The following is a 24,262-nucleotide window of genomic DNA, read 5'->3' on the forward strand; positions in this document are numbered from 1 at the left end:
CAAAAACACGACAATAGTTCACCATTTCCTCTCAAAATTTGGGATTTGCTCGTTGGTCTGCTGTTTGTAAACCGGCTGCTCATCTCCAAAATGGCGACTTCCAGGTTGATGACGGGTTGATGACGTGCCATGAAACCCCTCTATTGGCTGAGAACTAGATTCTGTGATGTCTTTAGACCATTGTGCGTCACTGTGGCACATAACTGTGCTATAGCTACTCAATACTCACTATACCAGCAGTCACCAACCTTTCTGTAACTGTGAGCTACTTCATAGCTACTGAATAATCCAAAGGGCTACCAGTTTAAAAAGCACTTTTTAAATACTAAATGTTCACGGTTTCACGTTAATTACAGGGTCTGATAATAAGGAAGGCTAACAGTAACTTAAAAAGGTAGGAAATGTTCAAGTTTCAATGTGAAATGCTTTATTTCATCTAATTTATGCAATTGTTGCACTTTCATTACATTTCATAGAAAATGATCATCTTCCTATTTTGCTAGGTACTTACAAACAACTTTTAATCAATCATATAACATGTAACAATTGAGTTTTTAAACAAACATCTTATACATCATTTAATATATAACATACCACTGACCATACTCCAACTCTGCTATACACCAAATATTTGTCACAATGTTTCAGTGAAAATAAACCTTTAAAGACGGTTAATTGAATACTAAAACTTTATCAGGAGCAGCAATAATTCACTTTTTGTGAGTTTAAATCCTGGAAAGTAAGTCAGATTTTAGACGGAGCTCAATGGTGACTGGAGCTCCTGAGGGCCCCTCACATGGTTCAATGCTTGCTACCTGGTGCCCGTTGGCATCGTGTTGGTGACCCCTGCACTATTGAACTAAACACAATAACTAAATCAAGGATTTTTAACTCTAAATTTTTACATAAAAATATCAAATTTAATAACATTTTTGATTTGCATATTATTGCATTAGTTTTGATTAATATTGTTATCTAATTACTTTCATGAATCAGGTTTATATGTGAAAGTGTAAAAAGGCAAAGATTATTGGGCCTGAAGGTGATTAATATACTATGTTTATTCATCACTTTTATTACCACCAAAGTTGACCAAAAGCTCTTTACAATAACAGCTAGTTCACCCATTCACACACCAATGGGAAAGAGCTGCCTTGCAAGGCGCTATAGTCGACCATTGGGAGAAACTTAGGGTTCAGTGTCTTGCCCAAGGACACTTCGACACACTGACAGGTAAAGCCTTGGGACCAGAAGATGACCCCTCTACCATCTGAGCCAGAAATTACAAAATTCGGTCGTTGAGTTGGTCTTAAAATGAAGGCATGGGGTTTGCATTATGATACCATAAAACATGTGCGACCATTGAAATGTGTTGACAAGTTTACCCATCTCAGCAAAAATGTACGTAGATGCTAAAGAGCACCAGACAACTAAACTCTGCACAAAGACAAAGACCCAGATCTTCAACTCCAATGTCAAGTTTGTCCTCTTGTACGGGGCTGAAACCTGGAGAACGACCAAAAAAACCCAAAGGCTTCAATCCTTTCTCAACCACTGGCTGTGCTACATCGTGGAGGTGTGATGACTAGGGGTGTAATGGAATATTTAATTCACAATACAATATGGAATTCGATATAGGGCTCACGATATGAAATATTCACGTTACGATTTAAAAACAAAACAAAAATTGTTGATAAAAAACAATTTGAGGTTTTTTTAAATTTTTTATTTAAATTTGAAACAAATTTCACATATATTATATATAAAGTCAGTCGGAGTTCTGTGAAGTGATTTTAAAAATATTGACCAGTTGGGAAATTGGGATTTGGAAATAAATCCTCACATTTATGATCATCTGGCCTGAAGTAGTTGTTAAGCTTAAAAAGATTTTATAGCTCTTTGTAAAGGCAGTTGGTGACATTTGTCAACTGTTATGTTTGACCTCAACTCTGTTACTGAGAGCTTCAATAAACACGTATGAAATGTAGAAATACTGAGATCCAGATGTTAAATCATCTCTGCATCTGCTTTTCCTAAAACAGACTCTTGGGACTGCTTTGTTATGGCCACCTGACGAGGAACAAGTATTTAGTGGTCTCAGGTATGTTTAAAATAATATGTATTTTTTTCATCATAGGAAGATGAAATAACATAAAGGTTCAAATTCCTCCCGTTGCAGTAGGAAACAGTTCTTGGGTTGGTTTTGAAGTTTTGAAGTTGTAATTTTGGGATTAAGATTCTTTATATTTTTTATTCTTCTTGTACGTGTCTAAATAAGTTCAGACAAAACATTGCAAATTGCATCGGCAGTGCCAACAAAAACAAAACAGTTTTCCCAAATTTCAATCCACAGATGCAAAAATCCTCCCGAGCTCTTTGATATGTGTCACACAGTCTCACGGGAACTGCCAAACAACCGTGACTGAACACTGACAGTCACACACTTCATATAGCTTTTAGAAAATGAACTTCATTTCCTAGGGAGTGTTTTGTTTATTTGTGTTGGCTCTGACTGCCCGCAGATTTGCCTCTTTAATGCAGCTCCTATAAAAACTGATAATATGCGTTCCTATTACCTTTCTCTGCACACCATGAACACAGACAGCAGCGCTAATGTGGAGACAAAGGCATGCCGCAGGGAAGATGTATTTTCGTAAACCAAACGGGAACTTAGCCTCAACCGGGTTCCCTTGTCGAAAAACCCAAAGGGGAGTTTTACGATGGTTTTTGTTGATTGTTGCAGAAAATAACAAAATGCATAGTTTTGAGCACACCTACAGTTTTTGTTTGTCAGAATAATGTTTCCTAGTGAACATCAGTGTGAAACCTAAATAAACCCACCAGGAGTTAAAGTCTGTTGTTGTGCATTATTTATCCATCTCACTGCTAACCTGTTTCTGTTGTTCTCCTTTCTTACACAAAAAAACTCAGCAGTAAATTTATGATTAACAATTGTTCTTTTAAAACTTAATTTTTTTTGGCAGATTAGCATATCTGAGTATACATTTTCTGTCACTAAAGTCGATTTATTTCTATTTTCACTAGTTGTTGCTGTGTAGATATATTTCTGCCACCTATTGTTCAGTTTGAATACGCATCCCTTAAAAATACAACCACAAGATCTTCCTCCTGAAACAAGCTGAATGTCCACTAAAAGTGAGTTGGCAACCAAATTTTGGGTCTTGACCAATGAGTTGAGTACCCCTACCCTGAAGATGGAAGGCTAACAAAGTGGCCCATTCAAATCTGTGCCCCTCAGTTTAAAATCACAGGACTGGTGGTGCATGCCACCCATGGCCACCTCTTATACGCCTGTGTCTTATGAATAGCCTAGAACTGCCTGCCTCACATTTGGTCTTTTTACTGTTTCTTTTTCGTTTTTATTGAACAGAGACTAAACAGTTTGCAAATGCATTATATAATGCATCATCTAGATCAGGAGTTTTACAGCCATTCTTACCCATAAATGTCATAGGAATTATCTGTTCTTTGAACATTTCAACTTAAATATTTAAGATCTCTGTAGTTGGAATGCACTTAAAGAGTACATGTACTAGTCTAGTATATAACATAAAAGATGTTAGTCTGTGATTCACAACTCCACACGCGCATGACTAGCTGAGAACAAACCAGCAGTTAAAACAAACGCTTCCATAGATAAATTCTTTATTCAAAGCACAGAGAACCTATACCCCACAAACACTATGCTGAGCATTACAGAACAACATGCAATACAAACTAAATCCCACAATAGAGGAGTTAACCTAAAAAATCTCATTAAAATTAAAACACAAAACAATGAAAACACTATTAATAATAATAATGCATCAATTTTATATAGCGCTTTATCATAGACACTCAAAGACGCTTTTACAGAATTAAGGCATTATTCTTTCACTCCACACTTAGTGGTTGTAAACTACTATTGTAGCCACAGCTGCCATGGGGCAGACTGACAGAAGCGAGGCTGCCATAGTGCGCCATCGGACCCTCCAACCACCACCAACACTCACTCACACACTACGTTCATACGAGGCAATGTAGGTGAAGTGCCTTGCCCAAGGACACAATGACAGATACCACTGGAGCGACTGCCACCCCACTGTGGACTATTAACTATCAGATTGCTTTCGTCTAAATCTTGGGGAGGAGGAGTGGCAGCAGTTTTTCATGCTAGCCTATCAGTTACCCCGAAAACCAAACTTAACCACAATTCATTTGAAAGCCTCTCTGTTGAAATTTGTAATCCCAAAAACAAAATAGAAAAACCCACTTTATTGGTTATAGTTTATTGTCCTCCTGGTCCATATTCAGAGTTTCTCACTGATCTGGTGCTGAGCACTGATAAAGCTATGATAGTAGGTGACTTTAACATTCATGTTGATGATGAAAACAACAGCCTAAACAAACTATTTATTTCACTATTAGATACAATTGGTTTTACACAAAATGTAAACAAACCAACTCATGATCTTAATCATGCCCTGGACTTTGTTCTAACATAAGGTTTAGATACTGATCACCTGATAATATATCCTCAAAATCCTATTCTTTCAGATCACTTCCTGTTATCCTTTGAATTCAAAATATCAGCCTGCTTAAATTCTTTGAGAAGAATACACTATAGTAGATCACTGTCTGAAAAAGCTGTAGCTAGATTTAAAGATTTAGCTCTATCATTACTTACCTCTGATCCATATGATATCTCAACAGAGAGTAGCTATCAATATCTAACGGCAGAGAAAAATAGATGATCTTATCAACAGTGCAATGTTGTCACTGCACACAGCTCTGGATGCTGTTGCTCCGCTTAAAAAGAAGAAGATATTTGATAAAAAGGTCGCCCCCTGGTATAAATCTGAATTGCGTCTTTTAAAACAGGCGTCGTAAAAATTACAAAGGAAGTGGCTCTCTTCAAACATGGCAGAAGTTCATATAGCCTGGACAGAAAGTTTATTAGCTTATAAAACAAAAAGCTCTCCGCAAAGCTAGAACCTCGTATTATTCAATAGAGGAAAACAAGTACAAGAACAAGCCTTGGTTTCTATTCAACACCGTAACCAGGCTCACCAAAAGCCACAGCTCTGTCGAACCCTCTATTCCTGTCAACCTGAGCAGTTCCTCAATTTCTTGACTGAAAAAATTGTAACAATTAGAAACAAAGTTTCACCTCAATAGTTAGTGCTTCTAAACCAACAACCTGTCTTTTAGAACCAATTCCAACTCCACTATATATACATGTTCTTCCACTAATCAGCACTAATATGGTGAACTGGATTAAAACATCTTTACCTCGATCCAAGTGACTTGTCCAATTATAGGCCAATATCCAATCTCCCTTTTTTTTTCCAAAATTCTTGAAAAAGTCATTGCAGGTCAACTATGTGATCACCTACTTAGGAACAATTTATACAAGAGCTTTCAGTCTGGCTTTAGAGCCCATCACAGCACAGAGACTGCCTTAAGAAAGGTAACCAATGATCTACTCTTAGCCTTGGACACAGGGTTGGTCTCATTTCTGGTGCTCTTAGATCTCAGTGCAGCCTTCGATACAGTGGATCATCATCTACTGCTGCAGAGACTGGAAAGCGTTTTTGGGATTAAAGAAATCCCATGGTTTAAATCCTACCTATCAAACAGAACCCACTTTCTTCATGTTAATAATCTCTCCTCAGCTCATGCCAGAGTTAATTATGGAGTTCCACAAGGTTCAGTTTTGGGACCAATGCTCTTTACATTTTATATGCTTCCACTAGGTAACATTATCAGAGAACATAATATAAATTTCCATTGCTATGCGGAGGATACACAGCGTTATGGGTCAATGAAATCAGACAAAATGTATCAGTTATTAAAACTCCAGGCCTGTCTTAAGGACATCACATCCTGGATGAGTCACAACTTTCTCCTTCTTAAGTATAAGATAAAACCAAAGTGATTTTATTTGGTCCAAAACACCTCAGAGAGAATTTATCAGAGCAAATAGTGTCTCTGGATGGCATTACTCTTTCACCCAGCACCACAGTAAAAAACTTAGTGTTGTCTTTGATACTGACTTATCCTTTAATTCTCATATTAAACAAATCACAAGGACAGCCTTTTTACACCTCCGTAATATCTCTAAAATCAGGAATATCCTGGCCCAGAGTGATGCTGAAAAACGAATCCATGCATTTGTTACATCTAGATTAGATTATTGTAACTCCCTACTGTCAGAATGTCCTAGTAACTCACTAAAAAGTCTCCAGTTAATTCAGAATGCTGCAGCCAGAATACTAACGGGTACTTACAGGAGAGAGTATATTTCTCCAGTATTGGCTTCCTTTCATTGGCTTCCTGTAAAATCTAGAATAGAGTTTAAAATCCTCCTGTTAAACTACAAAGCTCTACATGATCAAGCTCCTGTGTATCTTAAAGACCTGTTAGTGCCCTATCGTCCAGGCAGATCACTCCACTCTCAGTCTGCTGATCTTCTTGAAGTTCCTAAAGTGTCTAGAAGTAGAACAGGAGGCAGAGCGTTCAGCTACCAGGCTCCTCACCTTTGGAACCAGCTCCCAGTCTTAGTACGGGAGGCTGATACTCTCTCCACCTTTAAAAGTAAACTCAAAATCCACTTATTTGTTAAAGTATATACCATATAATAGCAATAACCTAAAACTGACATGGTCTCGTTGTTTTGGTCAACAGAACATGGTCAACACCTCAGACCATTGTGAGAGACCTTTGCATTAAAAACCTTCCTGTTTACTAAAGCGTACAACATATAATTGCGATCGTTAGATGAAACCTCATCGTTAGTGGTAGCATTTCGGTATGGAGTATGGAGGATGGCCACATGATGTTTAATATTAACATTAACTTAACCACGAGGAACGAGTCTATCATAATGTATTATGTTTTTTCCCTGCAGGCTGTGCCTTCTCCTCGCCCTCCGCTCTCTTTTCAGGTGTGCTGGAGCTGGAAGTTCCTGGTCTAAGGTTCATGGCTCAACTAGTCTGGAACACTCTGATGGTCTATCCCTCCATCCTGTTCTGATTGTCCTTCTGTTCACTAAACCCCAACCAGTCGAGGCAGATGACTGCCACCTCTGAACCTGGTTCTGCCAGAGATTTCTTCCTGTTATAAAAACAAAATAAGGGAGTTTTTTCTTCCCACTGTCGCTAAATGCTTGTTCATGTGGATGTTGTTGGGTTCTTTCTTTCTTACTATGGACTTTATATTGTTGAGCACTTTGAGATGACTTTGTTGTATTTTGAGCTATATAAATAAAGTTGAATTGAATTGAATTGATTCAGGATAGGGCGCAGTGCACGGACTTCATCCTCACGCACGCACTCGTGGAGCAGGTGAAGTGATGCGGGTTATAGGACGAGATGAATCGCTCTCTCAGCCTCCCTCCTCCTCTTCCTCCTGCTCGCTGAGGCAGATTTGTAGTGACAGCATCGGGATCCTTCGCCAGTCATTCTCCATAAAAGCGCGCTGCTGATCAAAGCCCACAGAGGCAGGGAGGCGGCCCGCCACGTCTGTGCGTGTCTGCGTGTCTCGCAGGGTTGAAGCTGGGTTTGATGCTTTAAAAACAGGGGAGGGGGAAAAAAAAAAACACATTTCTGTCTTTCTCCCTGATATTTACATTTGAGCTCCGTTTTGCCTCGGCAGTAAAACATTGGTTTTATTCCCTCCGCCTGCAGCCTGGGTGACAGCGAGGCGCCTGCATTCATCAGCTCCTCCCGCTCACAGCCAAAGCTTTCTATAACTGCACAAATTAAGTCTTTAAATACTTTTTAAACGTGAATGTCTGACTGAAGCTGTGTTAACAAGCCTCAAAACCTGAAAAGTGTGTTTAAGCGTGGATTCCCCGGTGCGCGCCAAAACAAAAAAATACGCAGAGAAACACACTCACCGCTGTCAATTAGACACTTAGCTGCTCCACAGCGTGTACGACACAAGGCTGCAACCCCAACTTCATAAATCACCTGCCACTCATCTTCTCAATATTCCATATTTATGTTGTTTTAAATCACCAGGAAACCAGAGCATCCTTTTTTACATCCTCATTAATATGAGTCTATGCTCGTCAGAAGCAGACAGTCTGATTCACTATCAATTAAGTGAAGTGCAGAGGAGCTCAGCATCACCCAGGGTGGAAAGCCCTCCCAACATGGAAATTTGGCAATGCAAATTCCTAAAGACTTGTAATAGCAGTCCCTGCACTCACTTCCCAGACTGCTTGGTTTTTTGTTTTTTTGGTTTTTTTTTGTTTACAGCTCAAAGCTTCCCATACATTGATCTTCTCTCCTGAATAAAACATGGCCTATCAACACTGCTTGAAGTTGTGGTCCAAGCATCAAGGCCGACCATCAGCCAGATCTCTTCAAAAGTAGTCAAAAATATGGCTGACAAAAAAACAGGCCCACAAACACATCAACACACACAAATACAGTTTTCAACACAGTATTTTAAATGTGTTATCTTTCTTAGCTCGTGTTAAAAGTTTTCAAACAAATTCTAAGTGAGTTTAAACCAAGTGCAGCAGTTTATCCACACACGCCCGACGCGGGTCATACTTTAGATTTCTTCCTGTTGCTACACACCCATACTTATTGAACGTGTCATCATGCAGCTCTGCAGAAGCCCTGGAAATGAGTATTAAACGCTGCTGGAGACATTCATTTAACACAGAAGTACAGGCCTCGGAGATCAATAATTCAAAGATCATTTGCTTGAAAAGGTTGAAATTGCCGCTCGAAAGTTTGTTTTGGTCTCCACTGTAAACACACTTATTGACATTGTTGGAAAAGTGTTGCACAGATTGCATTTTGGGATGTGGAGTCATGTAGACCATTGCTGTGACCAACGACATAAAGGTGTCAGAGACCAGGGACCCCCACACAGACGTGAACATTTAACAGTCATGTGGAGACAGGGCCATTTATGAGGAGGAATAAAGGGGAGAGTTTTGTGGGGCCCATCCATAAAGTCAGCAAAATGATGGTCCATTGTTGAATCAGTGATAACCACATTTACTTATTAATCTGAATAATATCCACTGTTATCCAGTAAGTTAATTGTGCCATAATATATAGTTATCTTAAAGATTTAAATCTTTGTCTTAATCAGAAATAAAATGTGTTGAAAGTGACCAAAAATGATGAAAAAGGAGAACCAGAGAAACCAGAGAAATTAGTTAAAAGTTGCAAATTAGAGCGGCCAAAGAACAGACGGAAAAAGTGGTAAAAAGCGTTCTAAGTGTCAATGGACCATAATGGGTCAACGTACTGTATGTGACATTAGGAGGGAAAAATGGTTGAAAGGGTTTATAAGAATCCTAAACCCTTTCCACCAATTTTCCCTGAGTGGTAGGAAGTTCTGTAACTGTCTCGAAAGTAGAAAAAAATGTACAGAACAGGCATTGAATTTTTGATGGAGAAGTGGAAGAAATGTGAGTACGGTAATGTTACAAAAATGCATAAAAAAAAGCAAAACTGTGATTTCTCATTTGTCCCAAAAACTCTGCCAAAGTGACTTCCCAACACATTTCTGGTTGTTTTCACAGAGTGAACGTACGGTCAAAACAATGGCAGATGTTTTTTTATTGGTTTACATGGAAAAAATAAAACGGAATGTCTTGCAGAGTGAGGTGATATCACAGGAAATACTGGGAACAAACTTGAACAAAAATGATGTTGAGTGAATCACTGTCATCCTTGTCTGGTGAAGAAACAAGAAATCACAGTATGAACGAAATAAAAAAATACTTCTATCTACAGCTGTGTTTCTGGGGGGGATACGTGTACCCCTCGGGATATGCAATGGTACTAAAAATTTACAGGTAAAGTGTCAGTCTAAATGATAAAAACTATAGAAATAAATCTATTCAGGAGCAACTAAATCAGTATTTATCAAAATTGGGGTCAGGACCCCATGTGGGGTATACTGGAGTTTAAATAGGGTTGCCTGTAATTTCTGAAAAATTTAAATACAATTTTGAATTTTTTTTAAAATGCAAACAATCTTGAACAACTTTTTCCATACTTTCAGTTGGTGAAATATAAATAAAAATTGCAGTTTAAAAAAATCAAACTAATTCCAGAAAAAAATGTCTGAGGTCTCCAGAAACCATATAAAAAAGGTTGGGAACCACTGCACTAAATATCATTTATTTCCACTTATTTACACAATGAGATTCTATCAAATGTGTGTTCATCCCATTATTATGCTCTATTTGTTTTTAAATCACTTTCTAGAAGCAAAATGTTGTAGTCGGACAGAGGGGGTACTTGGATTCAGAAATAAGAAAAAAGGGGTACTTGTGCCCAAAAAAGCTCAAGATTCACTGGTCTACAGGACTCCATATCCCACAATGCAATGCATGAAACTTTTCCAACAATGTTAAGAAGACAGTGTTTATAGTGGAGATCAAACATTTTCCACCTTATATATACTTATATATACTGTATATCTAATGTTTTTGTCTTTAAATGTGTAAAGAATCAGAGGCAGAAAGCAAAGCCAGAATGTCATTACTGACACTGTTTATTCAATGTTTGTAAGAAAAAATACACCATATAAACACGGGGAAGCTTTTTCCTCCTTTATGTTACTTTTAACTTCTGATGATTATGATCAGTAACAATTGAACAAGCTGTTAGCAAATGTTACACGTTTCCCCAAACACATCCAGGCAAAGTGGTGCTACTATGTACAACATTGTTTACATGGCGGGGACAATCAGTTACTAATGATGCTAAGGATGAGCACGTCACTGAGGGTAGGCTTCAATCACCATGGCGTGACCCTGGAAAACAGAAAGTAACAGATGTTAGAGATGAATCCATGTTTAGAGGTTCTGTGCTGAGGCGTGGACTTACCTGTCCTCCTGCAGCACAAGCAGCCACCAGGCCGTACTGTCCTCCTTCCTTCTTCAGCCGGTGGGCCACTGTGGTCACCAGCCTGCAGCCCGTGGCTCCAAATGGGTGACCCAGAGACAAGGACCCGCCCCACAGGTTGAACTTATCCATGGGCGGGGTACCCACCTACGCAGTGAGCAATAGGACATCACACGTCATCCTATTACAGCCCAGTTCTGCTACCTACTGCCCCCTGTCAGCATGGAGGACTGTTTCATTTCACTCAGCTCATTAAAGCATGAGAACCAACAGCAATACTATTTGTAACTCTTACATCTTTGGACAAGCCAAGTCAAATTGGTTTGCATGTTCTCTGTAATGTTACAAGTTCTCCAACTTCTTCACACAATCCAAAACCATGCATGTAGGGCCTCCAATTTACCTCAATCACAAAAAACTTAATGAACAAACCTAAGTCACGTTATGAAAAGGAAAAAGCAATCAACGTTTTATTGTCCATTTATTTAAAATCAGACAGTAACATGACACGGAAATGCCTCACATGCATGTTTTAGGACAATATCATGCATTTATATGAGTTATTGAATGACTAGAAAAACAAATATTTCCAATTCCAGTGGCTCAGATTAAAACTGAATTAAAATGTGAAAAAGCACTGGTACAAAGACAGGTTTAACTGTTGGTGTATTAGCTGTGCCGGGTTTCATGTAAAGCTAGAGGGTGATTCTCTGTTTAGTGGTAATTAAATCAGAATCTGAAAAAAACCTTATCACAGAGGGGTAATTAGTACGGCAAATTAAAAAACAACACTAACAATAATATTTATACACACTAGGGTTGGGGGAAAAAAAATTTAACCGATTAATCAAATTTGTAGACAAATATGATTTTTATTTTGCGAATTCGAGTTTAAAAAAAAAAAAAAATTTCACCACAGTTTTTTCAGACTTTTTCGCGTTCCGATATGAGACAGCCCCCACTTTGTTTACGTTTGTTTACCCTTTGAGTAGGCTATGTGTGTGCCACAGGCACACTATGTTGAGATGCGAATGGAAGAGATTATTATTTTTTTTAATTGTAATGTGTATGTGTATGTTATAAAATATGTAGTTATCTGATTTCTGAATCAGAAAATGTATGCTACTGTGAAGTTGCTGTTGCACTTTTGCTTAAACCTGCATTAAAGCTTGAAATTGTTGAATGACAGAGCCTCATTTATCACCTTGAGGACAATCACAGCAATAAAGTTGCACTTTTGACAATATATCTAATGTCTGCAGTCATTTTTAAGTGCATTAAAGTTTTTTTTTAGGCAAAATCGCCAAGCCCTAATACACACGCAGAAAAAAGGAGCTAAACTACACAAAGAAAATATGCAAAAGAAAGATAAGGTGCAAAAATATTAAAAATAACAATAAAATTATAATAATAAATACAAATAGAATAAAAGTATATGTACATATGTAAACAGATATTCAAAGGTTTCACAAACAAAGTTTTGGGACCAGATCACACATTCCCACTGGATTTTCCCTGTTAAACCAGTGGCTGAGGATTTAGCAGGGTGGCTTACGTTGCTCTTGCGAGATTTCAGCGAACCATTCCGTTTTTCTAAATCATTGGAAACATTTAAAATGTACATCAATAACATTTGTTGACTATTAACCTTAGTTAGTATGAGATCAGGAAGTTTAATAGCTTGTAAAAGTCACTAAACAGGAAAAGATGATAAACCAGAAACAAAATAAAGTGTGACGCAATAATGACTCGACCCTGAAACAGAAAATGGGAGGCTCTACATGTATGTTACGTAGATTATACAGTGGCTGAATATGAACTAATGAGTGTGGGTATTTGTTAGTCTATAAGTGTTCCTGCAAGACAAAGCCAGTGTGGATTCAATACAAGCCTTTGCATACAAGACAAACACACACGCGTAAGTTTATTTTTTATCAATATTTGTACTGTATAAATCTATAACAAGCCAAATATTATTTACTTCTTTGGCTTCATTTCTTTTTTTAATGAGTTTTATCAGATGTTAAAAGAAAAGAGAGACAGACACACTTTACCTTTGCTTTCCTGCCCATGTATGTCTGACCAAACCAGTCCGAGTCCATAGCCTTCAGATTGGCCATTATCTGACCCTGGAAGACAACAAACGCAGCAGGAGTTAACCTACCTACTGGAGGATGATTTCCACTCACTGAGGAAACTCAGGTTTAACGTAGTGAGAACTCACAGCAAACGCCTCGTGAAACTCAAACACATCGATGTCACTCATGGACAAGCCGGCTCGTTCCAGGACTTTGGGTGTGCTGTACGTGGGACTGAAAGATCCGACAAGTTACAAACATGGCATCATTTCTTTAGACATTTCCTAAATGTCAAAATGGAAAAAGGCTCACCCCAACAGCAGCTGGTCTTTGGGATCCTGGGATACGTACACAAAGTCTCTGTGTGGGGAAAATCAAGCATTGGGAATGAGCACCAGCATGAGCAAACGGGCTACCATTAGCACGCATGTGCACACGCACACACACCTGAGGTAAGCTTTTGGCTTGTAGCCCATAGCCAGAGCTTTCTCCTCTGACATGATGAGCACAGCAGAGGCGCCGTCCGTCTGAGGACACAAACAAAGGCTTTACTAACAGTCAGGACACTTAGAAATGACAGGGAATGTTTTCAGGATCAATGATCAGGAATCATTTCAGGTACAGCGACAGAAAATTCATTAGAATGTGTAAAAAAAATCAAATCAAATCACAAGATCACTCATGTTTTCTAAATCAGCTTTGTAGGTGTCACCAGTGACATCATAGGGTTGTTTAAAAGCTGCTCCATCACCAACAAAGAAGCCACTTCACAGAGTCATTGATCAGGTGTATTGATTGAGCTCTGACATGTTTATGTTACATTTAGTCTATTAGTGCGTTAAGACAGAGATGGGGAACTTTTATCACAGCTGGAGCCTAAAACATGTGATTGTATCTGATCTGAGGTCCACATTATCAACATTAATGTTAGCATTTAGAATAATGACCAGAGCATTAGCACAAGAAAAGGCAAAGGTTTCTGTTTTCATGTTAGAGCTGGGCGATACAGTATGGATGACAATATAAGTGTTTCATATCAGTCAAAAATAAATGCCAAATTAAAAAATAAAAAAAACAATCTGTTTAATGTACAGATATGGAATTAAATAAATGCTTAATCAAACAAAATGTTCAACTCATTTTGTAACTAATAAATCAGTGCACACCTGAGGTAGAACTAACACCAGAGGGGTATTCCATAAAGTGGGTTATGTTCAAACTCTGAGCATGTTTGGGCTCAAATGAAGAAAACTGAGTATCTCGTTCCTAAACGCGAGGTATGTTCTTCTCTGAGTATGTTACCATGGCAACATTGTTCGTGAACTAAACCTGGTCGCTGGCAGGTTTTATCAAAGAAACCCTGGGTTTCTACCTGACTCCGCCCACCTGAACACTTAAATGAACCTTGACACTTTTCTCTGAAACACATTAGTAACATCACACACCACAGATGTGCTCACATCATTATTAATGTTGTGTTGCTTTAGGTTTCTTTTTTTTTGTGCAAACGGTAGTTTTCTTTATAACATTATGGATACAGAGCATTAAGTGAAACACACTGACAGGTTGATCTGCATTAAAACATCTACTGACGTCTGTAGTAAAGTTCTCTGGATACAAATCTGTAGATAATGTAAAGGAGGAGATGATTTATGAATTATGACACTGCTTTTCAAAGCGATGGGTTGCGGGTTTGCGTCCTGCTTCAGTTTTTTTTTTTTTTATGACATTTTTTGGACATTGAGATGACTCTGGCAACAATATTACATTAAAAATCAATATAAATGATGTGATATCAAGCGGCAGTCACTGTCTTTATAGACAGTGTAACAGGGGGGCTCTCTATGCAGCCATCCGATGCTGCTGCCACGCCTCCTCAAACACATTTTATTCATATTATTCCCCACTCGTCACGTCGATAAAGTGATGAAGCGACCAAAAAGCGTGACTAATCACGGGTGATTTAAGCCACTATAGTCACTGAAGTGGCGTTGAGTGTGAACGCACATTTAGAACAGGCTCATATTCCTCAAACACCGGCTTATTTCACCCATCAGGGTGAATAAATCACTCTCTTCTGGGTGGTTACCATGGTAGTTTGTGTAAATGTCGTTCCATTGATGATGGCTTTTTATCGCACGCGTGCACATAAGTAACCCAAGGTTTACATACTCAGGGTTGATTGACCCACTTCATACCAGCTGCAATGGAATCAGATACCCAGATGTTCCCATCGCGCGGTATGTTGACCCAGAGTTTATGGATAGACTCAGAGTTTGTTAACCCTCCTTTATGGAATATCCCTCTGATGAACAGCAGGGTATGATATGAGGAAAATGTTGTGTTTTATTTTCTAATTTATATTTTAATTATTTCTTTAAAAAAATGCACATGAAAATCAAAAATAACTTCAATAGTGTTTTTTACTGTTTAATATAAACCACTGCTGTTTAATATTGTTTGTTTTATATCTGATAATATGTTACATACATAAAGTTATGGTTGATAAATATCTCTCTGATTTCCTATAATTTAATCAGATCAGGCAGTTGATTTAATCATTAATCTACATAGAGCAGTACTAATATTACAGGATATTTAGGTGTAATAATCACAATATTTACATTACTGTCTAATGGGACCAGCTTTGTCTTGTAAACATGTGAAATATAATTTCAAATATTGCATTTCACAAGTTGGGTCAGATAATTAGTGACTATTTTAATGCTAATGTTTAATTTACACGACATGTGACATGTTAGCTATCAGCCTTCCATACAAGTATTACAATTTACCATAAGTAAATCAGACATTCTAGGGCTGGGCAATATTACCAAGTTTTACCAAAAATATATTTTTGGGTAAATTTGCTGATACAAAATACCACACAGGCTAAAATAACATCACGGTGCTTTAAGAAGGTAAAAAAAAAATAAATAACTTGTGCGTTTGTCACAAACACGAGCAACTCGCGGCCCTAAAAGTAAATGCACAAAATGACAGCAAAGAATAGACAAAATTACTACAAAAACACAAATTAACAGAGAATACACTAAAGAACAACACAAATACCTAATAGAACAACAAAATACACAAAGGGAGAAAAGAAATGCACAATGGGACAAGAAAACCATGTAAAACAACAAAAACACACAAAGAAAACCTACCTAAAAGACACAAAAGAACCAGAAAAATATATAGAACAACAAAATAAAAAAATAAAATAAAAAAAAAAATACACTATGTGACTGGGACATTTATTAACAAACAACTGCACAATATGTGCCACTTTAGTCTTTTTCTCCTCTAGACGACAGCACGTGTGAGTGAGTTCTTTAATGAGGATTGTTTAGATAAACATCTGGGTTCGGACGCACTCAGTGATCGTCTATCTGAACTTTTTCATGTTGTTCTGAGAAGTAGCGAAAGCAGCAATGCCTAAAACAAGTAAAAAAAAATATATATATATATATATGTTTCTATATATCAATATTAGGGGTGTGAAAAAAAAAATAGATTTCACAATATATAGCGATTTTTTGGGTGCCGATTTTAAATCGATTCTTTTTTTTAATTTTTCATTATTTTTGGACATTTAATCAATATTTTTGTGTATTTGTGCAATATTTCAGTTGTTACAATACTTTAAATGTGTTGCAATGGTTACTTGATGTACGTGATTTTATGATGGCAGTGTGTAATGCCTGCAATATTCATGTATGCACAGACATTTTATTTTCATATAATCTTTTCAGATCAGTGCTTAAACTGACACAATAGGAGAAATTATTTTTCCATATTTTTGTGTATTGTTCATAAGCAGTGTGTTTGTATGTGAAACGTTTTTGTATTTGATATGGGAGTGTTTTAAGTGAGGCTCTAAATGCGAGAATTTGTGTGTTGTAGTGTATTATTTCTTGCAGTTTTAGGTATTTGGCCTTTTCAAATAGTTCGTTTGTGTGTGCGCATTGTGTGGTGCTTTATATAGAATTCTAATTGCTTTTTTTTAAGTTTAAATAAAGGTTCAAGATATGTTTTGTAGGTGTTTCCCTAGATTTCTGAGCAGTAATTTAAATGTGACCCAATAAGGGAAGAATAGATTGTCTTCAGTGATTTGGTATGTAGTATTTGTTGTAATTTCCATAGGATGTAGCTGCTTTTGGCAACTTTGTTTTTAACTACTTGTATGTGCTTTTTCCAGGTCAGTTTCTCATCTATCCACACTCCTAGTGCTCTATATTCTTTTACTTGTTCAATTATGTACGTGTCTAGTTTCAGTCTAATGTTTTCTGTTATTATTTTATTTCCAAAACTGATGAATTTTGTTTTGCTGACGTTTAGGGCTAGTTTATTTACATTGAGCCATGTTTGGATTTTTGATAGTTCCTCATTCGTCATTTCTATTAGAGTAACTCAGGGTGATTTATCTGTAATGTTCTCACTTACAGTTGTTACAATGCCGTCATTATGTTGTCATGGTTACTTTGAGACTTCTACACACAGTAGTTTCAGTGAAAAGAAACTTGTTGCACTTTATTTTATGATGACAGTGTGTAACACTGCATTTTCTTGTTTTCAGTGAAAATGTGCAAAAACAATAAACAATAAATAGGATGTTTTGAAACACATAGTTTTGACTAAATTTGTCCTCTGAATGATCAATATCTTCTGGTGAACACATACAGCAACTTGATTTTTCATCTCTACGTTTAATGTTGATATTATCTGGGTACAATATTGTGAGATATTGCGATAATATCGCATCGTGACCTAAGTACCGTGATACATATCGTATTGCAACATCCTTGCCAATACTCACCCCTAATCAATAAAGGGAATATTGTAATATACAAATAGAAAACTTGAGATATCGGCCAGCATTAGGACATTCTATCGCACATTTTCTATAGATGACATCTCTATCGCGATATATATCATTAGCGTTTTATCGCCCAGGCCTAATCCATGTTGTATATTTTTGTTGTCATTTTGTATAATTATATTTTCCTCTCAACTTAATGTTTTCACTTTGTGTTTTTGGAGTCATTTTGTGTCTTTACTTTGGGGGCCACACAAAATTAGACCAAGGGCTGTATGTGGCCCCCGGGCCTCCAGTCGCCCATGTCTGCTATAAGAAACGGCACTGGTGCCCACCAGAGCTTCATTTGAGAATTCTTCATAGAAGTCGCACAATGGTTGGACCAAAGGACGACTGAAGGGTAAAGTCTGCTTACTGCTCCTGCTAACGTGACTCTGACTCAGAAAGAGAGTGTTGTGAAGTAGGGGGGCGTGTGTTTACCAGGAAGGAGGAGTTGGCTGCAGTGACTGTTCCATGAGGTTTAACAAAGGCCGGCTTCAGTTTGGCCATCTGCTCCATGGACGAAGGACGGATGCCGTTGTCCTTTGACACGATATCACGACCTGGGAGGGAGAGGGATGTGATCCCAGCATGTGCTTTAAATAACAACAATAATCCATAACCATGGTGGTGAAAGCAGAGCCTGACTCCATGTAATTAGAAGCTGTTAGCACTAAAACTCTTGGACAATTCTTCAGTCAAATAATGTAAAACACATCGAGTGATATTTGGATGCAGTAAATTCCAGGTGACGTACATCCTTGGAGTGAATTTATTTATATTCAACAAACCAGGACTGTTTCCATTAAGCAATGTTCACCTGGTACTTTGAAAGTGATCACATCCTCCAGCAGCCCGTCGTCCTGAGCCTTTTTAGCCAGAGTGTGCGACCTCAGAGCAAACTCATCCTGCTCCAGTCTGGAGACGCCGAAAGCAGCTGCCAGCCTGTCGGCGCTGTGGCCCATCGTCTCTGCTGTGGAGAACTCAGCCACGGCAGGAAGCTGCACACGACAACAATGATTCAGGAGGAACTGTTAAATAAGTTCTGTTTGGTTTCTGATGCTCTTTAACAGAATTTTTTAAAAAAGCACCTCTGGGGACAGATGTGACATCCGGATGCTGCCGATCAAACTGAGCTTCTGGCCGAGGGTCTTTGCTCTGTTTAGGGCCAGCATGGTTTTCCTCATCTTACGGCTGTGACGGATCGGGACGTCGGACATGAACTCGGCGCCTCCTGCAACGACGGCATCGCACTGGCCAGCAGCGATCAGACCAACAGCTGCAAATATGAGTGGAGGAGAAAGAGACACACGGAGGAAATTATGATCATTACTGTAAAAACTGAAAAGATCCAAACCCCACCCTCTAGCTCATCCTTCATTAGCATTCAGCATCAGAAAAAAGCCACTTCTTCTTTTGGTGAATCAGACGTACAGTTTAACGGTAAAAACAACAGGTTTGTGTTTAGTTCACTTTGAAAAAAGTCTTTTTTAAATCGTTTCCTCCAACAATGTAGAAAACCTTTATATTTTGCTATGATTGGCTTACAGTTGTTCTTTAACTTTATCCTGCAGCCCTTTTGAAAGCAAAAAACATATCAAAACCTTTGTGATACATTCCTTTTTTTAATTTATTAAAACACGCTACAAAAAATAAATACAAACCATTCAGTGAAATACTAAAAAGGCTTTTTAAGGCCATGCAAGTAATTAATATATCTTGGGTAGCTAATAAATAAACATATTTATCCCTGTATCAGATCAATTAAAAACCATTATGTAACGACTGAGGGCGCTCTCCAGCTAATAACCCATAGTGATACTTGTAATAATAATAATAAACACGTTCCTTCCTGTCATACCTGAGGTCATGGCCTGGTTGGAGGATATACACGCCATGGTGACGGTGTGAGCTGGGATTTTGTCAGAGAAACCTGCACCCAGAGCAGCCTGGGACCAAACACAAGCATGAGGTGAAACGTTCAGTAAATCTGCTGAGTCAATCTAACATGTATGACGTTACAACATGCACATACCTCTCTTGCTACGTTGCTGGTTTTCACCTCCTGAATGACTATTCCATAGATGATGTAGTCGACCGCATCTTTTGGGAGACTGGTTTTATTTAAAAGACCCCTGAATAAAACAGAGAGAAGTTGTAAACCAAGCATCTCAAACATGGAGGTGGTGGTGTTTGTAAGCTTGTTTTTATCTTCATCCTGACACATTTGTAAGCTTTAATCTTTAATATGATCCATTACAAATGTCTGATAGTAGCCTTGCTGTGTTATGGTATCAACAACTTACTGCAGAGCTGCTCTGGCCAGGTCATGTGGCATCAGGTTTGCATATCTGTAACATAGAGCAGACAAATTATCTTAATGCACTGTTTTTATTATTCTGTTTTTTTTGTAGTGTCCTTGGGTGGCCTGAAGGGTGCTATTAAATAAAATCATTAATGCTTGCTTAATTCATAAAATGGACTTTGTACTTATGATAATCTAAACGTTCAGAGGTAGCAGATGAGGGACGTACGTGGTTCCAGACAATAGAAAAGGTGTTCGGACTCCTTCCACCAGCACAATGTTCTTCACACCGGGTCGGGCCAATGTCTTCTTGCTCTTTGTCTGCACTAAAAGAAGTAAAACATGCTATTCTCTGACAAGGCAGAAAATGTATCAAAACATAGAGACCAAAGGCTGTGACCAAAGAAGGGGCTTGGGTTTTCTGTGATAGAGGAAAACAGATTAAATGGAAATGTCAATTTTGTTATTATTATTAGCTTTACCATGGAGGTGATTTTTTTCACCAGTGTCAGCAGGATAATGTCAAAATTACTTACCAGATTTGACAAAACTTTAACTAAAGATAGACCTTACACCATGGAAGATGCCATTACATTTTGGAGGGGATCCAGATTAATGTATTGATTCTGTCATCACTGGCAAACATCCAAAAATTCTCATCTCGGTTCGTAATTAATTGATCATTATGAAACATGACTCACTTTTGTCGGGTTGTTTCCTCAATTACTCCACAGTTTAATTTAGATCTGATCAGGAATGTGCATCTCATCGTGATTTTTCAAAAGAAAACAATGAAGATGCCCGAACATTAGGAACTACTGTATTATTATCAATGGGGATAAAAAGTTCAGCCAAGCCTTTAAAGTGTGAATGATAAGGTACCATGATCAGGATCATTGATCCAGACACCTGATAATATCTGGCAAAAATGGAATTTAACTCTAATAATAATCGGTCATATCGGTCATACATGTTTTTTTACATATATGAAATGTGTCCTCTGCATTTAACCCATCCCTGAGGAGCAGTAGGTAGCCATGTTGCAGCGCCTGGGGAGCAGTTGGGGGTTAAGGGACTTGCTCCCATTCCATAACGATGGTCCAAGTGATATTCAAACTGGTGACCCTCCAATTACAAGCCCAGAAACCTTAACCACTAGGCCACCACCAAATAACATTACGACAGGAACTATACTGTCACATGCATGTTTTGGGACAATCTCACACATTTACAGGCAATATTTCACCATAAATGGGTGGTCTAAAGCAGTGTTTCCCAAACTTTATTGCCCCACGTACCCTTTATTTCTTATCACAAGTACCCCTCAGCTCATGTTATGCATTATTTATTTATATCTGCAGGCTCGTCTAAGCTCTTCCCTGTGTTCTCATCCAACATTAACCTTGAATTTAGCCTTTTTTATTTATTTATTTTGGATGTTTTGCTCATTTTAGAACTTTCAAACTTCACCTTTTGGTGTATTTTAAAGAGTTGTGCCACACATTATTATTGATGGATAAGAAAAAAAGTCTGTGTGCATGTAAAAAAATAAAAAAATGATCTGGAATAAACTGACAAATGTTTCTGTGTACCCCCTGAGATGTGTTCAAGTACCCCTAGGGGTACACATACCACAATTTGAGAACCACTGGCCTAAAGTGTAGCAACTTTAGAAGCAAACATACATCAAATCTCGTGTGATTTTAGCGTGTGCATTGAGCGCAAATACAGTGGAGAAATATGAAATGAATAACAATAGTCAATACTCAATAACTGCATTAAACATGTCTGACAGGATTTAGGGAAGTTTAAAAGCCAATAATGACATCTGATCAGGGAAAGCCAATGAAACAGAAATAAAACAGAAAAGTGTAACCTGACGAGGAAATGGTAAACTACGAAACATATTTTGGGAAATTTTGAAATGGAAAATAGGAGCCTCATATTAAATGTGCATATATGGAGGACATATGATATGGAACTTACACTGAGCCTGAAGTGGAGCTGTTGTACCGAGAGCACGAGTCCCTGAAACACATAAAATGAATTGAGTTTAGTCTGTAAGTCGTCACTTTGATGAATCTCACACAGATGCAGATCACTCACCCAATCGCACTGCCCAGGAAGTGCTGACCGGGCAGCGCCGCACCGAGTTCAACAGCATGGAAGCCATAATGTTCTACATGAAAAACAAGAGTTCAATGGCCTTCAATGGCGCAAACACACATGAACAAATGTTTGATATCTGAAGTTGGAGTTTCTAAATCAGTCACCCAGAGAATTCAGATTCTCACATAAACATCAACATTTTCCTAACACTACTAAAAACCACTGAGCAAGAATACAGGGAAAATATTTCAATATAATCTGAGACCAAATGAAACATAACAGCGTGATTACAGCAGAGATAAGAACAAGTGCACTGCTCTTGCCATTTAACAACCTGTAAGTGAATCTCCAAATACTATCAAACCATCGAGGGTGATGTAACAACACTGTTTACGTTGAATATACTCGAGTTACAACATTGGATTTTAATTTATCACTGGTGTAAATCGCATTGTCATAACTACTGGGAAACAAGGGAGTCCTGCAGGACAAAGGTTACATATCGTGTGTTGCCTTTGCTAAGTTAATGATGAGGCTTTCATATCACAGGTTGTTACTCTATGGAAAGACTGGGAACAAGACATAAGGTAAATGGACTGCATCAGCACAGCCTATCGCTGGTATAAAGACTGTTCATTTTTTATTTTAAAGACACGGTTAAAACTCTACAAAGAATCACAAAAAAAAAAAAAAAAACTACACATACAGTGATAACTAGAAGCTTCCATCAGCAGACGTCTGGTCAGAAATTGTCACCATAAAACACTTAAATATCAACAAAAACACAAACCTTGCAAATCAAAATGAATTAAGACAAAGGAAATCAACTCTGACTGAAATAAAGATCTGATATGTGAAATAATAATAAATAAATAACGTAATTCTGACTTCTAGATAGTTCTTTGTTACATGATGATATTAAAATTTCCTATTAAAACACTTACAGCCACTAATTTAAAATCATATTTGGCTGAAAATGATACACAAGGTGTTTGTCATTCACGTTAATAACACAGTTTGTAGTCAATGACAGCTGCTGTAAATACAATGAAAGCAGCTTCGGGAATAAGACAAACTCTAACTTATTTAAACTTTACGGGACATGAATTATGCTTATTTGCCCAAACTTAGCCCGTTGTTGCTTGGTGTCCTAAATAAAGTGGGTGAACAGATCCCATCTGACGGTCACCCTCCACGGCCTGTTTCACTCAGCCTGTGACCCTTCACCCACATTCCATGAACAGTCACAGGATTGGAACCGGTTGACGCTTTAAAAAGGTCATTTTATAATCACCTTCACGTAGTTACATTCAAACCTACAAATCCCGGAGAAGTTAATTATGATATGAAGCTATAGTATAAGCCAGGAGACGGTAGAGCAGCTAAATTAGCAGAGCTAGCCGTTTGAACGCTAATGTGTAACCAGCAGTAATTTAAAGCTACAAAAAAAACAGCAAATGCTATAAATAAAAGTAACAATGTTTTACTTTCTATGTGTCTTCTCCGACAATGACAAGGCGGTGTGAGCTCACCTTTGACTGTTTGACGTCTCTGTTCACGCTGCTTCCCTGTGAACTGTCAGCCGACTCAAAAGGACTACAAACCCCAGCTCCAAGGACCCTTCCGGTGACTTAGCAGTCCCGATGGGTGCCTGAATTAAGGTGTGTTACACTTACACAGTTGTGCACGTTTTTTGTTTGTTTGTTTTTGTATAAGTTATCTTTCATCATCATTGTATCTTATTTCATCACGTGCTACTCTACTTTTGATTTAATTATGAGCTTAACTTCCTGTGTGATAGGGGAATTAGAAGTTAGCAAGTTTGATATAATAATAAGTTATTTCTAAATTAAAATTGTTATTACTCTTTTCTTTTTTTTCAACAAGAAAGAAGGTATTTTTATTTTTGTTTAAAAGGAGGGAATGTGTGTATGTGTTTAACCTTAACTGTATTTATTAAAGGACGTGGCTATTCATAACATATGAATAGACGACTGTTACTCTATTCATACGGAACGCCCCTCAT

The 24,262-nt window shown here is 37.9% G+C and overlaps 1 protein-coding gene across 1 annotated transcript; it reads right to left on the minus strand.

The window, feature by feature from the left end:
- Positions 1 to 10,504: 10,504 nt before the first annotated feature.
- hadhb (hydroxyacyl-CoA dehydrogenase trifunctional multienzyme complex subunit beta) lies at positions 10,505 to 23,875 on the minus strand. The gene is made up of 16 exons (XM_028439994.1): positions 23,769 to 23,875; positions 22,234 to 22,306; positions 22,114 to 22,155; positions 20,357 to 20,453; positions 20,129 to 20,173; positions 19,858 to 19,957; positions 19,684 to 19,771; positions 18,914 to 19,101; positions 18,643 to 18,823; positions 18,264 to 18,385; positions 13,412 to 13,491; positions 13,277 to 13,324; positions 13,111 to 13,198; positions 12,941 to 13,015; positions 10,869 to 11,033; positions 10,505 to 10,795 (listed from the first exon to the last, which is right to left on the minus strand). The coding sequence occupies exons 2-16, from the start codon at positions 22,298 to 22,300 to the stop codon at positions 10,760 to 10,762; spliced, it is 1,422 nt and encodes a 473-aa protein (XP_028295795.1). The 5' UTR covers positions 22,301 to 22,306; positions 23,769 to 23,875; the 3' UTR covers positions 10,505 to 10,759.
- Positions 23,876 to 24,262: the final 387 nt, after the last annotated feature.

Source organism: Gouania willdenowi, chromosome 24 (genome assembly GCF_900634775.1).
Source record: "Gouania willdenowi chromosome 24, fGouWil2.1, whole genome shotgun sequence".
In the NCBI taxonomy this organism is placed as follows: Eukaryota; Metazoa; Chordata; class Actinopteri; order Blenniiformes; family Gobiesocidae; genus Gouania; species Gouania willdenowi.

Bases quoted from the DNA above. Each gene is read 5' to 3' on its own strand.
- hadhb (XM_028439994.1), bottom strand. From the start codon at position 22,300: ATGGCTTCCATGCTGTTGAACTCGGTGCGGCGCTGCCCGGTCAGCACT. The intron at 19,772-19,857 runs GTATGTGCATGT...GTTTGGTCCCAG, and splicing joins CCAGCAACGTAGCAAGAGAG to GCTGCTCTGGGTGCAGGTTT. The intron at 13,325-13,411 runs GTGTGTGTGCGT...TTCCCCACACAG, and splicing joins AAGCCAAAAGCTTACCTCAG to AGACTTTGTGTACGTATCCC.